Source organism: Dermacentor albipictus, chromosome 1 (assembly GCF_038994185.2).
Source record: "Dermacentor albipictus isolate Rhodes 1998 colony chromosome 1, USDA_Dalb.pri_finalv2, whole genome shotgun sequence".
In the NCBI taxonomy this organism is placed as follows: Eukaryota; Metazoa; Arthropoda; class Arachnida; order Ixodida; family Ixodidae; genus Dermacentor; species Dermacentor albipictus.
The window spans coordinates 213,205,763-213,222,469 of record NC_091821.1 but is presented as its reverse complement, the minus strand read 5'-3'; the positions used below and the strand labels follow the sequence as shown (position 1 = coordinate 213,222,469).

General features: G+C 43.8%; 1 protein-coding gene across 1 annotated transcript in view; it reads right to left on the bottom strand.

The window, feature by feature from the left end:
* Nucleotides 1–2,540: 2,540 nt before the first annotated feature.
* LOC135915997 (uncharacterized) overlaps nucleotides 2,541–16,707 on the bottom strand; it is a 36,643-nt gene continuing 22,476 nt past the window's right edge. The window contains exons 2-3 of the mRNA XM_065449194.1: nucleotides 6,333–6,419; nucleotides 2,541–4,769 (exon numbers count right to left, since the gene is read on the bottom strand). Coding sequence (XP_065305266.1) covers nucleotides 3,744–4,769; nucleotides 6,333–6,419 — 1,113 coding nt within the window. The 3' untranslated portion in view covers nucleotides 2,541–3,743. The remainder of the gene's footprint in view (nucleotides 4,770–6,332; nucleotides 6,420–16,707) is intronic.

The following is a 16,707-nucleotide window of genomic DNA, read 5'->3' as shown; positions in this document are numbered from 1 at the left end:
ACGTCGACAGTCATCGTGGGATGGGTTCTGCCGGAACGTTCACGCGTCTGAATACCACTGTGTTTGTCGCTGAGAATGAACAATAGCGCATGGCACAATATATGGACGGCTTTTTTCTTGCTCCTCGTGACCAGCAGATAAGTTTGCCCGCGATTTCGCACGCCTTCAATGATCACTACACGAGTGCATCGCCATGCGTAGATGGGAGCAGGGGCGAATGTTTTTTGCCCTAAGCTGTTGCGACGTTTTTCTGGGTGGATCACGTACGAGAGAAAAAAGAACAGAAGTAAAGCGCCGAGAAGGAAAGAGAGGTGGTAGAGATTGCGATGCAGTAGAAACTACAGGCTGCCGTCAGAAGCATCCCTTATAGGGTCCAGCAGTACGTAGAGAGGATCCAGCCTACGAAAAGAGAGAGACGACAGAACTGCCGCTCTAGCCCCCGGGGAACATCGTCAGCTTATTATATTTGCCATGCGTAAGCAGGGACAGGCTAAGTGCGCGGTCAAGGTGTACGAAGCGCAATCGTACGCATAACTCTGCATGCTTTGAAGAAACCAACAAGTACGCTTATCTTACGCCTGCAGTATTTTGGGACGCTCGCCCTTATGTTATTGTGAAAGTAATGCTTCATTTCTCTAATAAGAATTCTCTGGTCTTTTAGTGTATACATTTAGAAAATTTTCAAGAGTAAAACCTCCTAAAAATTGTACAAGTGAGGTTGTTATCGTTTTTTTTATTTATTAACGAATTCCCTATACTTATCACCGCTGTCGCGCTAACTGTGCACTGCGGTAAGCAAGATTGATGGAGTGGTTTTCGCTCTGTCATTCAGTTCTGAAGTAGGTCCATGCGAAGTCAACGTGTTTCTTTTCTACGAACGCGAAATGCAGACGTTCTCACCATGCGACAAACTACGCCGAGAGCGCAGAAAACTAATCAAGATTGCAAGGCAAGAGTACACCCAGAGTATGAATCGGCGCAGTGCGTTCTCTGACGCTCCTCTACAAAGGAGTTCCCGGCCGCCGACTTTCCGCCTTCTCCCGAGCGGGAAGGGCGTGCGCTGTCGCGTCAAGAACCGTAGGTCAGCCCGGCATGAGCACACGCCCTTGGAGAAACTTGAGGCCTTTGATAAGTAGATGTCGTACGATGCTCAGCTGTGCTGATAGAGCGGTCGCTACTTATCAGTGCAGGCCCCCAGCAGTCCCGTCCCCAATAAACGTTATCCAGACGCACGCAACTGGATCGACAATGGCGACGGCAGTTCGAGCTCGGTGATAGCGGCTGATAGCGCCCGGCTTCGCTTACGCTCGCCGCACGCACGACTCTCGGAGACGACACCTTGGAGCGTGTTGCCTTGGGCGCCGCCTAGCCCGTATGCCTTCATTTATTTATGCCCGTCTGTTAGCCAAGTGCCCGAGCACACGTAGCATATTGTATGAAGCCCTCGTGATGAAGCACTCGACACTTCGCCCCAGGGACACCCTCACTTTCCCGTTATCATATCGTCGAATTTTTTCTCCTTGTCCGCTACAGGATCGGAAGCCTTATTTGGCCTAGGGCAACGCTTCTCGCAAGTGCGCCTAAACCGCTAGAAGTTCCAGTTTCATTATTGACTGTGGTATTGTGGTTCAGATTTATCGCGTCTGCATGCTGTGAGCAGAGAGAATCCATACATCAGTCGACGTTTAAAATTAAATTCTGCAGGCTTATACGTGCCAAAACCACGATCTCATTATGAGGTACACCGTAATGAGGGACTCCGGATTAATTATGACCGCCTGGGGTTCTTTAACGCCCACGCAATGCACGGTCACGGGTGTTGTTGCATTTCGCCCCTATCTAAATGCAGCCGCCGCGACCGGGATTCGATCCCGCGACCTCGTGCTTAGCACCGCAACGCCAAAGTCACTAAGCAAGCACGGCGGGTTTACTCCACGTTTCCATCAACGTACACAAGAAGTCCTGCATATGGACAAAAATAAATATGAGATTTTATGTTCCAAACAAACCTCGTTTATGAGTGACACTGTTGGGGGAGACACGATTAATTTTGATCACGTGGTGTTTTTTAGTGTATACAAACATCAGCATGTAAAGGGAGCTCACGCAGTACGTTACGTTAGTGTGTGGTTCGCGACTACCACACCGCGCGCAGAAACGAGTGTCCAACAAGAACAATACACAGCTCTGCGCTGGGTCGCTTTCCTTGAGTCCTCCTGAATACACGATCTAAGTACCACCTGTATAGCATGCCGCATGCACTGCTTAACGTAGATACAAATTACAGTACGCGAAACTTCTTGCCACCTGGGAATCCAACACAATGCAGCGGACCGTGGTATAAGTTTGCAGCATCGGCTTCAAAGGCGTTTCTGTTCATAATTGATAATTTATTTGTATCATTCTTCTAAGTTGGGGTAGTGTAGAAAACATTTAATATGTAAGCGCAAGCAAGAAGAAACTTCAGTGAAGTAAGCAGTTCGTGCCGTTTTTTTTTCTTTGCATTTAAAGTAATGTAACAAGTTTATAGAAGCCTTTTACAGAAGTCTTTATTCGCACGTTTACTTGTGCTCAGACAGACGAACACACGTGTCCACACTCGTTCAAGTCACGTGGTAAAACCATAAAAGCAATTTCAGCGCCGACATATGCCACTTGATGAACGAATACAGAGTGTCGGCTTTCGAGTTCAAAGTTATTGATTTACAGGCATGTCAATATAGACTGCCTGCTATTGTATGGTAAAACTTTTTTTCTGGTCCTCCGGAACGCGCGTCAGCACCTAGCGGGCCGCTCCCACGTCGGTACAGACAGACCGAGCCTCCCTGCTGCGTCGCGGGCCCGATGGACAGGCCACAGATGTGCTTCAAGATCGGGGCTGCTTAGGGCAGCCTCCCATTTGGACGACGTGACGCCGTCGCGTAACGCAGCGCACCGCCACAGCATGTGCTCTAAGTTAGCTACGTCTGAGCATAGCTCGCAAATAATGGTCGATTGTACCTCTGCATAGATTCGGTGTAACAGTGCGTCTAAACCGTTAGAAGTTGCTGTTTCATTATTGACTGTGGTATTGGAAATGCCTGCTAGTTGGTACAAAATACACTCAAGGGTCATATTTCGCAGCGATTCATTTCATTCCCCATTATTTTCGCCTTTCATCATTCTCGCGGATGTCGCTGTGTTGTTTCGATTATCGCAAGAATCGGCCATTTGGCATGACGGATAAGAAAAGAATGGCAAATGAAGTGGATCAGTGTAATATGCGGTCCCGTATGTATCAGTATATAGCGGCCAAGAAATTTATTCGTCAGGAGAAGCTTTGCGCTTAGGAAGCAGTGTGCGCGCTGCTGTGCACAGATACAAGCAAAAAAAGAAATACTACAGACTCTCACACTCAATAACATTCGAACATGCGCTTACTGAAAAAAAGAGCTCAAGCATGTAGATGCAATACGATAACTGCTTTTCAATAGAGTTACTGTAGTTATTTCAGCATTGCAACACGTACTGAAGGCGCAACGAGAACGACCGATTCTGGCTCAACACGAAGTGAAGTACCGCGTGAATACAAATAAATACGCGTTTTATAAAGAAAAATAAAAGCGTATGAATCTTCGTTACTAGGAAAGCGAAATAAATGCTGTTAGCATATACGACAAATGAATGCATTTTTGAATAACGCAGCTCAGACGCAAAGTGAAGGAATCGATAAACTGCACGACATAATGTTCAGCCTGCGGTCGTCAAACTTCCACGACATGGCTATCGTAAAGAGAGGACCCCGGCTGTGACTTCGAATCGGCTGCACCATTAGGGCTGATAATATCACCTGCTGTAGTACTGGCAGCGCCGGCGACTTCTTCCGCAACAACCTGGCCTAAATGCGCCTCGGGTTCGTAGTAACTAGAAAATTCTTCGCTCCCAGGGGCATTCTCTTCGGAGAGCACAGGTGGGTCGGATATTGGATCGGCGATCTCGGTGTCCTCCTCGTCCTCTGGCAAGGGGACTGGTCCCGTTTCGGGCTCCGGCTTTCTCTCAGGCTTCGGTTGCTTGGGGAGAGTCGGAGGCCTTGGCACTGGCTTAGGCGCTGGCAGTGGTTTGGGAACCGGTAGCGGCTGCGGTTGCTTTCTCTGGGGTGGTGCGGGCCGCTTCGGTGGTGCTGGCTCGACGGGAGGGGAAGGCTTTGGCAGTGGCAACTTTGGCGGTTGCGTGGGCGGTGAAGGCCGCCTGGGAGGAATCTGAGGTATCCGAGGGGGCGGTAGTTGAGGCTTCGGAAGGCTAGGCGGCTGCGGTGGCTTCGGAACCTGAGGGGGCGGCGGAAGTCTCCCAGGACGGCCAGGTAGGGGCGGCAACGGCGGATAACCGGGAGGAGGCGGCGGCAGCGGAGGAAGATAGGACAGCCCCGGTATAAAGGGTGCTGCGGCGTGTGTTATCTGAAATGGGTATCCCGCGTGGCCGGCACCAAGAATTGGGCGCCTGTGTATCACATATGGCACAGTCAGAGAGAAGGGTGGCATTGGATGGTAAGATAGAGGCACGTGGAAAGGTACTGCGAAAGGTCTGTACATGGGGCTCGGTATAAACCCGAGTGATTCATGGGTTGGTCTGTCTATCGGAAAAGGCAGCAAATCTATGTGGATGCCATAAGGTCCTGTATCCAGGGGCGCGCTTCCCGATGCTTCAGGTCTGACTTGTGCTTCGGCAGAGCTCGGAACCAGAGGCTTCGATGACGTGGTTGCTGTATCGACAGTGACATGTCTTTTGATTGCCTAGAACCAGCAAATAAAGAAAATGCAAAAAACATTTATGTTTACGGCTGGAACGAGGAAAAGGAAGAGAGAAAGAGAAAGAAACAAACTAATATTCTACATTGTTAATGGGGCCAGACAAAGCGAACCCAATCATAATAAATTCTTGTTTGTACGCTGCCTACTTGCTTCAGTGAAACTGGGTAATGCCGAAATCTTGTTACACTGATTTATGACAGAAAACGAGCCACTAGAAATCTATCAAGGTTATAAGCATAAAATACATTGCTTGTGTTGATGTAAACAAAAGACTTATAGGACTTATAGTGTACGTATGCCGCCGACGCCAATATACGCCTTGATTCGCTCCTCGGGGAAGAAATTGCACTGTTCTCTATTATTCAAAACAAGGCTAAGGGTGTTGTTTGTTGGCATCAGCCAACAAGCAACGCCTTTAACCTTGTCCTCCTTTCAAGAGCAATTAACGAGATAATGTACATATGTAAAGAACTTGGAGGACGCGTAAGCTTTGCGTTCAAGATAGGAACGTGATAGCATTCAAAGATCCCTGTTTCTCACGCTTCCCGGCAACTGCAGCTCATATAACCGTAATGCTTACCGGGAAGCGCTGGCGGCGAACGTTATGCACGAATGCGAGTTTCTGGTAGAAACGCGGCCTCTTGCGGTGGCCAATCCCGGAAATTATGCATAGCCGCGCCAAAAAATACATACTTTTTCAAGTTTCTGTTATTGTTTTGCGCTTTTATTGTTTAAGTCTGAAAAGATTTAACATAAAAGGCATGCGCTGAAGGTGTTTTGTTTCATGACATTTTTGGGCTGTCATTCTCAAAATTCCGAGAAATAACTTTGTCCAGAATCTCAAACAACGTATGAGCAACTTTAGTGCTAAAATGGTGTGGCAATATAACCCGCATATACCGCATGTCATATAGCAAGGTGTGGCATATACGTATATCTAAATATATACGGAAATTTTCGAGCGCTGATAACTCAGCCGACGCCGGCGCCGGATTTCCTGCGACACGAGGTCCTTAGCACTATCGCGTTAAAACTTCGAAGACGGGCAGCCCCATGTTGCCACAAGCTAAACGAGGGAACTCTGAGTTGGTGGAAAATTTTAATTTTACTTGATGCGCTTTGGTGGCCAAACCCTCTTGGGTATCAAAGGGCAGAATAATTAATTCTTGAGTATTAATCCAGCAATATTTACCAATTGATGCGTCACGCTATCTGTCCTTTGACATTAGGCAAGCAAGAGCATGAAAGAAAAAGTTCAAGAATAAAGTAAAATTCTGTATAAATAGCGGTCATACTGCATCAATAACCAATATGCTTGTTTTCAATTATCAAGTGGCCATTCTTTCGATTCAGTTTTTTTTTACAAGCTTGCGCAAGCTACTTCACTATGACCAACCATTACTTGTACGCGAGTCCCGGTATATCCAAATGCTGGATGTATCAAATGAATTTACAGTGCACCCTGCAATATGTTATAGGCGGGTTTAACACTTGATGCCCATGCATAGCCATAGGGCTTGACAAATGAACGGGAGAGCGTCTTACGTCGTCCTTGCGATCCACTTCAATTGCACCAACCGGAAGCGATTCAGTGGCCCATCCCACGCCGATTGCCAGGCCTACCAGCAGGAGCTAAAAAGGCAGTCAGATGACAAGGGTTGTTAGCAGCCCTGTGAAGGTCTCACTTCGCAACAACCATGCATTGCACTTCCACTCAGCACACGAATGTGCATCCCTGCGCATATATGAGACAACGCGCGTCGATTTACTTACAGTTACAAGGCACACTATTAACATTTTAATGTGTTCTGCCTTGGTGGCATAATCGCAAAGGAGAAGGGGGCTCTGCTCACGCGTCGTGAGCTTCGTTTTGCGAAATGTCTTATAATTCTGCCAAGCCTGGCGCGCTCCATGCACAGGATCAAATCACTGTGAAAACATCATTATCGTCATCATTGAATAGACAGATTTCAGAGGAAATGTGTCTCTATACAGCGATATCGGTGCTCCAGTCAGGTCGGCCGTCAACAACAACCTCGCTCTTAGCGCTCGCTCGGTCAAGAGGGCCGGTACCGCAGACGCACCAAAGCAGACTTAACTTTCTTATTCAAGCTTGTAAATGGTCACTTTGATAGTACAGAAACAGCAGATAACGTCAGTGTAACAATTCCGCGAAAAATAACTAGAGTGTCTCGACCTGTTCATGTATCTACTTTTGGCATCTCAAAGAATCCGTCGGCCAGGAATTCAGTGGGCCTGCAACGAACACTCAGACAAAATTGACATACTTCACAAACATTTGCCCACTTTTCAAGCAGCACCGAATTCATTTCATAACCTACTTCCAAAAATTTCAACGTTCATTTTGTGTGGGATATTGTAAACCGTTATCGTATAACATGTGTACGCTTTATTCCTGTGTGTGTGTGTGTGTGTGTGTGTGTGTGTGTGTGTGTGTGTGTGTGTGTGTGTGTGCGTGCGTGCGTGCGTGTGCGTGTGCGTGCGTGCGTGTGCGTGTGCGTGTGCGTGTGTGTGTGTGTGTGTGTGTGTGTGTGTGTGTGTGTGTGTGTGTGTGTGTGTGTGTGTGTGTGTGTGTGTGTGTGCGCGCGCGCTGTAAACCTTAATCGAATAAAATGGCATAACCAGTGTACATATTATTCCTGTTTGTCGATGTCTATATATCTGTCTTGCTACATGTTATATATACTAGACTTGTTGTGACGACGCTTCTTCAAATACTGCTTTTGTTTCGTATATTTTTGTTGTCTGCCTATTCCTACCCTGATTAGGCCACAGTTAATTTTCTGACCGAATGAACATATTTATTATTTTCTTATGTCCAGACAAATACCGTGAGATGGACACTTGAACGGCTGTTATTGTATATGATACCCATTTCCACCTTCGCCCACCAGCAGGTTGTTTCTGAGCACGTTAATAAAATTGATTGATTGATTGATTGGTTAATTGATTGATTGATTGATTGATTGATTGATTGATTGATTGATTGATTGATTGATTGATTGATTGATATGTAACACACATATACAAAGGACAAAAAGGGAAATAGGGAGGGATCAGGCTTGCAACTGCATCCGAGAAAGGAACAACGCCTGGCTATTCTTTAGAAAAAACAAGCAAAGCTTTAATGCGAAGCATTCTATGCTCCTCACACCAGAAAATTTTGTTAGGTAAGTAAATTCCTGTCTGGTTTCGTTTAGGGCCACTTCAATAAAAAAAGAAGTTACGTGTCCGTTTGTGCGACCTTCACCCGAGTCTCCCAGCACAAAACGCAGTGTTCTACCCATTAGACCACATTTCTTTTTCTTTCGTGGCATTTATTGCAGGGCATAAATGACTCTTGCGCGGAGCGTAAACAGACAAAGGAATTAATGAGTATCTTGCACGGCGACACAGTCATATACGAAGGGCCCCATAAAGTAGGAGTAAAGAAAGTGGGAAGACAGGGGTGTTAACCAGAAATTCGTCTGTTTGGCTACGCTACGCTGGGACACGGGAAAGGGCCCCATAAAAGATCGTATTAATTCTCGGGACATGCTGCCCAGACAAGGGTCAAGCTTTACAGAAAACACTAAAATGGCGGTAGGGTGGTAATGATACCTTACGTACCTTACCAATACAAAACATCACTCTGAATTAAATTCAATTTGGTCGTATACATTCTTCAGTTGGACGATCATTTAAATGAAACGAGTTGCTGAGAATCTTGTTAATAATTCAACAATTGGCAATAGTCGTGCAAGTAGTGAGATACTTCTACGTCTAGACAAGTAGGATTGCTTCAAAATTTAGGCCAGTAAAACCAGGTAAAGCGCATACAACAAACAAGGCCACAAGAACGTATCAAGCCACAAGAACGAAGATCAGACAAATCCACCTACTAAACATCATTCCAATGGCAGATGAATGATCGCAGCGCCAGAGTTCCCTCTAGTAATTTTTGTAGGAAACTACGTTTCATAGTATCGAGAGGTGTTTGCTTGGGAAGAGTTTTAATCTCCATGTTTGTCAGAGTTATTACGCAACGCGGTGGTGCTGCAAACACATTCGTTTATGAAGGCAGAGCAATGCAGCAAAGCGGTACGAAGCACATCGCTGAGTAAAAGAGTACGCATTTGGGCTGGTTGGTTCATGATTACGAGCAATAAAAACAGCGCTAAACGATGGGACGAGTGTAGGGACACAGACAACAGCGCTGACTAACAACCAAAGTGTGTTTATTCCGTCAGCCAGCATATATATGCTCCGCCGCTATCTGAAACCACGGAATCTACAGAATTTGGCATGCGCAGGGGGGATTGCAATTAATGTGATAAGAAGGCAATCTCCTTCGGAAGGAGAGAAATGGACGGAAGGCTTACACATGCTTCACCACTAACGTGAATGTGGAAGGCTTCGGATATAAGGCGTGCGCGGTCATCACGATATTTTGAGAGATAGGTTACACCTTCGAAAGATGGCTTGCAGCCGCATTCATTGCAATGCAGTGACAACTGACTATCGTTTGCCCGTTTTTGAAATTTGTTGAACGATGGGGGCGAAATGCGAAAACACCCGTGTACTTAGATTTAGGTGCACGTTAAAGAACCCCAGGTGGTCAAAATTTTCGGAGTCCCCCACTACGGCGTGCCTCATAATCAGAAAGTGGTTTTGGCACGTAAAACCCCATATATGATTATTATTAAATTTGTTGAAGTGCTCGCGCATGCGGTCGTTGATGCAACGCCCCGTTTGGCTGATATAAAAACGCTTGCATGAAAGGGGGATCTTGTACACCACACAGTCACAACAGTCACCAACAAACCTCTGTCTGTGCTGTTTTTTACAACTTTTTTTGTTGTTATTGCTTACCCTATTGACTTGGTGGCACAGGCTACCTAACTTATTTTTGACAGTAAACAGCAACCTGACGCCTACCCTACTGACAACCTTTTTGAGATTGTGCGCAACCTGGTGAACCTAATCTGGTGAACATCAAAAACGGGCAAAAGATAGTCAGTTGTCACTGCGTTGCAATGAATGCGGCTGCAAGCCATCTTTCGAAGGTGTAACCTATCTGTCAAAATATCGTGATGGCCGCGCACGCCTTATATCCGAAGCCTTCCACATTCACGTTAGTGGCGAAGCATGTGTAAGCCTTCCGTCCATTTCTCACCTTCCGAAGGAGATTGCCTTCTTATCACATTAATTGCAATCCCCCCTGCGCATGCCCTATTCTGTAGATTTTGTGGTTTCATATAGCGGCGGAGCATATATATGCTGACGGACGGAATAAACACACTTTGGTTGTTAGTCAGCGCTGTTGTCTGTGTCCCTTCACTCGTCCCGTCGTTTAGCGCTGTTTTTATTGCTCGTAATCGCTGAGTAAGTTCGTGTACACACTCCCCACAACTCGCAGGGCAGGGAACAGGAGCAGTTAGTAAACAGGCAACGTGTAAGAAATTGCAAAGACATGAGCACTGCAGTGAATGGTACAAGCGTAATAAATGCGCTTAATATCCATTAAAATGTTATCAATAAAAAGGAAGTTAAACGCCTTCGGAACTTGCTTAAAGTTATGGGAGATGAAATCGCTAAGCGAATTTCTCGAGAATACGTGTAACACAGTGACAAACGTTTAAAATTGATTCGAGGTGTGAATTGGACAAGTAAGAATTAAAACTATACTGATGAACTCTTTAACCGAGAGGTTAGAAAATCTGTCCCAGTGCGAGACTCCAAGCGTGTCGTCCAACTATTGGATAACCGCTTCCAGATTTGCAAAAAAAGAAAAAAAAAGCGGGGAATGCTAACTTCTAGTTTGTAATCAAGCCCGACCAATTTCATCCAGAAAATCGAAACTTAAATGCACGATAACGGTACTGTCATGAGCCTATAGCAGATGCCCATGTGTGACGTGACTGTTTGCGCTTCACCTTTGGGCGAGAATGAGCGAGTAAGGGCACTCGCTCATTTTCAGTCAAGCCGCAGTCTTACAGATGCACATGAGTGGCATGACTGTTGAGTAACATGACTCGTGCAACGGTGAGGTCACTCAGCAGCCATGTCATTCATGTGCGTCTGCAAGGACCGTGACAGTTGCGTTCTCGAGCATGAGAAGAAAGGGGGTTAACCGAGGGACCCGATTTTTTTTAAATCATATCATGAGAAGCCAACAAACAAAGACACCAAGGAAAACATAGGGGAAATTACTTGTGCTTACTAATTGAATTAAAGAAATGATATATTAATGGAAATGAAAGTGGATGAAAAAACAACGTGCTGCAGGTGGGGAATGATACAACGTCTTCGCATTACGCATCGATGCTCTAACCAATCGAGCTACCGCCGGCGCGGTTTCCCCATCCACTTTCATGAGTATTTATGTGTTACTACTACAACAAAACCCTGGGAGTGTTAGCCAGCGCCACCACTCACAAAGCTTGGCGGCGGACGTGGAACATACTTTTTGCCACAGGCGTCACGAGCACGTGGTCTTTCTTGGTGAAGGCAACTGGTCAATAAACCCGCACATGCTACATGAAGGCATCAATCTTGCCGGATTCGAGACCCTCGTTATGTAAGAACGAGAAGAAAGGGGGTTAACCGAGGGGCCCGATTTTTATTAATCATATCATGAGAAGCCAACAAACACACCAAGGAAAACATAGGGGAAAATACTTGTGCTTACTAATTGAAATAAAGAAATTATAAATTAATGGAAATGAAAGTGGATGAAAAAGCAACTTGCTGGAGGTGGGGAACGATCCCACGTCTTCGCATTACGCGTGCAATGCTCGAGGATTGTAGTCTAAATTTTCCGTGTTAAACTGGCCTGTGTTCATTACTCTGCAGAAATCAACACCCTATAACCATTTTGCAAGTTTGGAAGCTCTGAGATTTTCTAATACGTCATCACGACTCCAGTACACATCAAATCTTGACTTTCCATCCTCTTTCTCTCAATTTCTTCCTCCTCTTTCTGGCTAATTCCTGGTTAACCGCCCCGCGTTTCCTTTATCATTATTTTCTATGCTTTGGAAGAGGTCAGGAACTCTTCGAGCATGGTATTTAAGTCTCACATTAGGATCAATCTTCTGATTCATGCGGTTAAACAGTTCATTAGCCTAGCTTGTATAATTATTTGTGTTTTTAATATATCGGATAATTTTCAAATTTCTGATGCTCCGGTAGATGCAGTCCTGAGGAAATAGCTTAATTGTGACACCCGCACTATCTATAATTAACGAATCTTCTGAGACCTTAAACGTGCATCCTAGACATACACACATGGAGGCCGACACTGAGAACGTGATCATGACATTGAGAACTAGTGACGCGATGCTTGTGACCTAAATAGCTTCAGGATTTATGGGACGCGTACAGCCAGCGTGGCTGTCAACTAGCAGTGTTCGAATAGCGAGTTTCGAAATGTACAAATTGATTGATTGATTGATTGATTGATTGATTGATTGATTGATTGATTGATTGATTGATTGATTGATTGCGTCTCTAATTGCCCTGTGGACTTTGGAGACACTTTCGTATGCCCTCCAGCAAACGTGGAGATCGTATCCGTCTGCTGGACTCCTGTGGTGGAGAAGTGCAAGCAGTCACTGTTTTTTTGTCGCTGTCCATTTCTCCTCTATACATAAACCGTCAGCTGACAGAACTATTCATCAGCTGCACATTCCTGCTGGAACTTCGATGCTCTTCGATGAAAATTTATTCTGCTAGTGCCTCAGGCGTCTGCGACGATCTTTGTCCTACGGCCAAGGCATCCCGGCCGCCATTATCAAAGCCTACGGCAGTATTTTTGTACCTGTGCTGACAACAATATTTAATAGCTGTCCGAATATTTCAGATTTTCCGCGTGCTTGGGAAGCCACACATGCTTTTTCTGTCTTTAAATCCAAGCTTTTCGAATTGGTTACTAACAGTGTATTGTTCTTGAGTGTAAAAAATGTTCTCGCTCCAAATCAGCATAGATTTCTCTCTGGTCACTCAACGAGCTCTAACTTGGCCAGCTTTATGATGCAGGTTTTCACGGCCATCACGCAAAGAGGTCAAGCTGATGCTTTGTATTCCGACCTCAGCAAAGCTTCTGACGTGGTCAATCATCACCTACTGCTCGAGATCCTTGTGCACTATGGTGCTGAAGCTGCTGCTGCAGCTGTAGTACGCAATTATCCCCTCGATAGATCCTGCTTCTTGAGCGTCAATGTTTAATCTTCCTTTGTTTTTGCGGTATCTAGTGATGTTCCCCTAGGCTTCGTGCGACGTCCGCTTCTCTCAATTTTCATCAATGACGTTTCCTCTGTAATCCAGAAGTCTTCATTTCTTGTTCACGCTGATGACATCAAAATATTTCAAGAGAAACACAGTATCGAGGACTAGCTGCCGCGTTCTGCATTCCGACCTATCCTCATTCTCTGAATGGCGCAAATTAAATGGGCTCACTCCAAGTTAATCTAAACCTAGAATTATGTCATATTTGCGTAAAACTTATAGTATTCTATTATTCTTTTGATCGTGCACTGTTGACCAGGTTGTTGAATTAAGCGAACTCGGTGTGTTTTTTGATAGTACGTTAAGCTGGTACGTATCAGCATGAGTCCTGCGCATGCTCTGTTCCGTCTGCAGACATACAAGAGAATTCCGTACCACACCTGCTTTCCTCAAATCCTTCACATCCAGAGACGGGTTTTGACTAAGGAAGACAGACAAGGAGGTCGCTGTATTGAGCCCTTTGTTTTTCAGCTCAACTGCTCACATCATTAAAATAAATTGTTCAAAATTCGTCTTATCTATGAACCAACTTGCTCCGTTAAATACTATTCTGATTTTCACATCCATATTTTATTTATTTTATTTATTTATTACATACTGCAGACCAATATGGTCCAAGCAGGACGGGCAATACAATTTACAGAATATCTCTATTACATAAAAAGAGAACAACAAGAAAAGAAACATGATAGTACCAGAGGAAAGAACACAAAAAGACACAATCATCTAGTCACATTGTGCGTTATAAGGTTCTGTTAGGCTATTCCAGTCGGACATAGAAAGCGGAAAAAAGGAAAACTTATAAATGTCTGTTCTTGCAAAGTAATGGGTTAGAAATTGTGTTTGGTAATGTCGCGTAGGTGAAGGGAAAGAAACTGTGTAAGATCAATAGCCATTTTACCGTTAAGAAGTAAGTTCAAAAAATTCAAACGACATTTTTTTCTTCTCGATTCAAGTAGTTCAATGTTGATAGCTTTCATGAGCTCAGATACTTAAATCAGTATACTTAAATTTAGAACAGATAAACCTGACAGCTTTTCGCTGAATCCTTTCTAACTTTTTAATGTTAAGCTTAGTATAAGGTTCCCAAACAATAGTGCAATATTCAAGCTTAGGTAGTATGAACGTGAAATAGCCAAGAAGTTTGACCTTAGGAGGAGAATTACGAAGTTCATGTCTTAAAGGGACACTAAAGTGAAAAATGATTTTTTCTGCATCAGTAAATTACCTTTCAACAACATCAAAAATACCACTCTTACAACGATAAGACGTTTGGTAAGCCAGAAAAAGCGCAAGAACGAAATACGGGTGGCGACGCATACTTAAGTTCCCACACCTGGGGGCTGTGACGTCTTGGATTTTGATGGCATCTTCTAGGGCCTACTAATTATATATAGCGGTACAGATTGACTACATTGTGTTCTAAAGGAACCAAACATTGAACATGGCAAGTTTCGGCAACCTTTATTCAGCCAAAGCGGCCCAAATGCGAAAACATACTTTGGTATCCCTGACTTCATGCTGACGTACTGGCGCAGGGGTTTCGGCGCGAAATTCAAATACTGATACTTGGACCTTCATTTTCTCATCTAATAATCAAACTATTTTTTTTAAATGACTGCCTGCAGGGTTCTCAAACAATGATTCATTAGTCTAACCTGGTTTATTGTTTCGCTTTAGTGTCCCTTTAAGTAACAAAGTTGGCGGAAAGCTGAAGAGCAAATGTTGTCAATGTGCAGATTCCAAGAGAGGTTATTTGTGATTGTCACTCCTAGGTCCTTGTAACTGGTAACCTGTTTCAAAGGAAGAGATGTCAGGTCATAATTATATTTAAGAGGAGTTTTCTTAAGCGTTACACAAAGATAAACAGTTTTATCGGCAGAAACAGTCATGCCAATATCTGTGCACCACTTAGATAAATTAATGAGATTAGAATTCAACTCTACCTGATCATATACACCTCTGATCTCACGAAATAAAACAACATCATCTGCAAATAACCTAATTTGAGTTCCATGAGTAATTGCGGAGACAATGTCATTTATATATAAAAGAAACAGCAAGGGTTCCAGAACACTTCCTTCAGGCACACCTGATGTTACAGGAAGACTGCAGGAATCAAAACCATCAAGTGAAACAAACTGCGTTCGGTTATGTAAGTAATCGGAAACCCAAGAGACCAAAATGTCGAGAAAGTTAATATTTATGAGTTTATCGAGCAATTTATCATGAATAACTGTGTCAAACGCTTTACTAAAATCTAAGAATATCGCGTTAATTTGTCAATTATTATCTATGCATGCTGCGAATGAATGAACTCCCGTGACCAATTGTGTTGCAATACAGAAATTCCTTCTAAATCCGTGTTGAAAGCTTGAGAGTATAGAGTTTTCCTCAAGAAATTGAATGATGCGTTTTGCTGCAACGTGTTCCAATAATTTACAACAAGAAGATGCTAAGGATATTGGGCGATAATTTTCTAATAACAAACGGTCACCTTTCTTATAGACGAGTATAAATTGAGCTGTCTTCCATTCATCAGGTAGCCTCGCAACATCGAAACAAAATCACAAGAAATTTAGCGATAGTTTCGGCATAACGACGAAGAAAAATATGTCTTAAATTATTCGAGTACGGCTCAGTGGTGTGGAATGCACAATCAATTCAAATAGCACATTAATTGAGCGAGCGCAGAAAAAAGTTCATGAGTAGATAAAACGCCGTTTACTGACCACACGCACGAATAGCTTTTTAAGTCTGAATAATCAAACTACACTTCCCGCACTTAGCTGCAGATGTAGTCGTACCGACGTCCTATTTTTATAAAAATAACATTCATGGAATCATTACATGTTCGAATCTATTAGTTTCTGTATAATTGCGGGTTCTGTAGAAAACTGCCAGAGAACATTGACCTTTCCACGTTCCTCCATCTTCCAGCAGACACTCTCCTATCCTCAGAACGCTATTCTATACAACTTACGTTTTCTCCGACATGACATCTGTGAAAACATGTCTTCTTTTTGTTCCGAGCTTCACACTTTCTCCTGGGCCTTCTTTCTTGCTGCACTCCTCTCCTGTCTTCTCATAATTTCTCCTTCCTAGCTAATATGTTCTCCTAGCTAATATGTTCTCCGTCTCTCACTTATGTGTTATTGCTGGACTGTTTCTCATTATGTACCTGTTTCTCTTGTTCTTTTTTTTTTCATTCTATTATTTTATACCTTACGTTCTGGCCATTGCCGCTTTACCCTTTTACCTTTTCGTTTTCTTTTTGCTTCTCTGTGCGCCTGTGCGCCAGTGTTTGAACCTTCTGTTGTTCCAGGGCGCACGAAATAAAGATTGATTGAATTATTATTATTATTATTATTATTATTATTATTATTATTATTATTATTATTATTATTATTATTATTATCCTGAAAGGGAAAGGAGTTGCAGAGGAGTTCCAATACTTGAACAAAAGCTGTCATCTGTTGCGTGTTCCATCATGATGATGATGATGTCCTTGATGAGTTTGGCGCTTACCCACTCACTGGGATTGGCCAAGAGTCGGGCAGACTTTGCTTATGTGTTCAAAAAATGAAGTTAAAAATCTCTAACTTTGTTACATAAATTTATGTCATTTTGT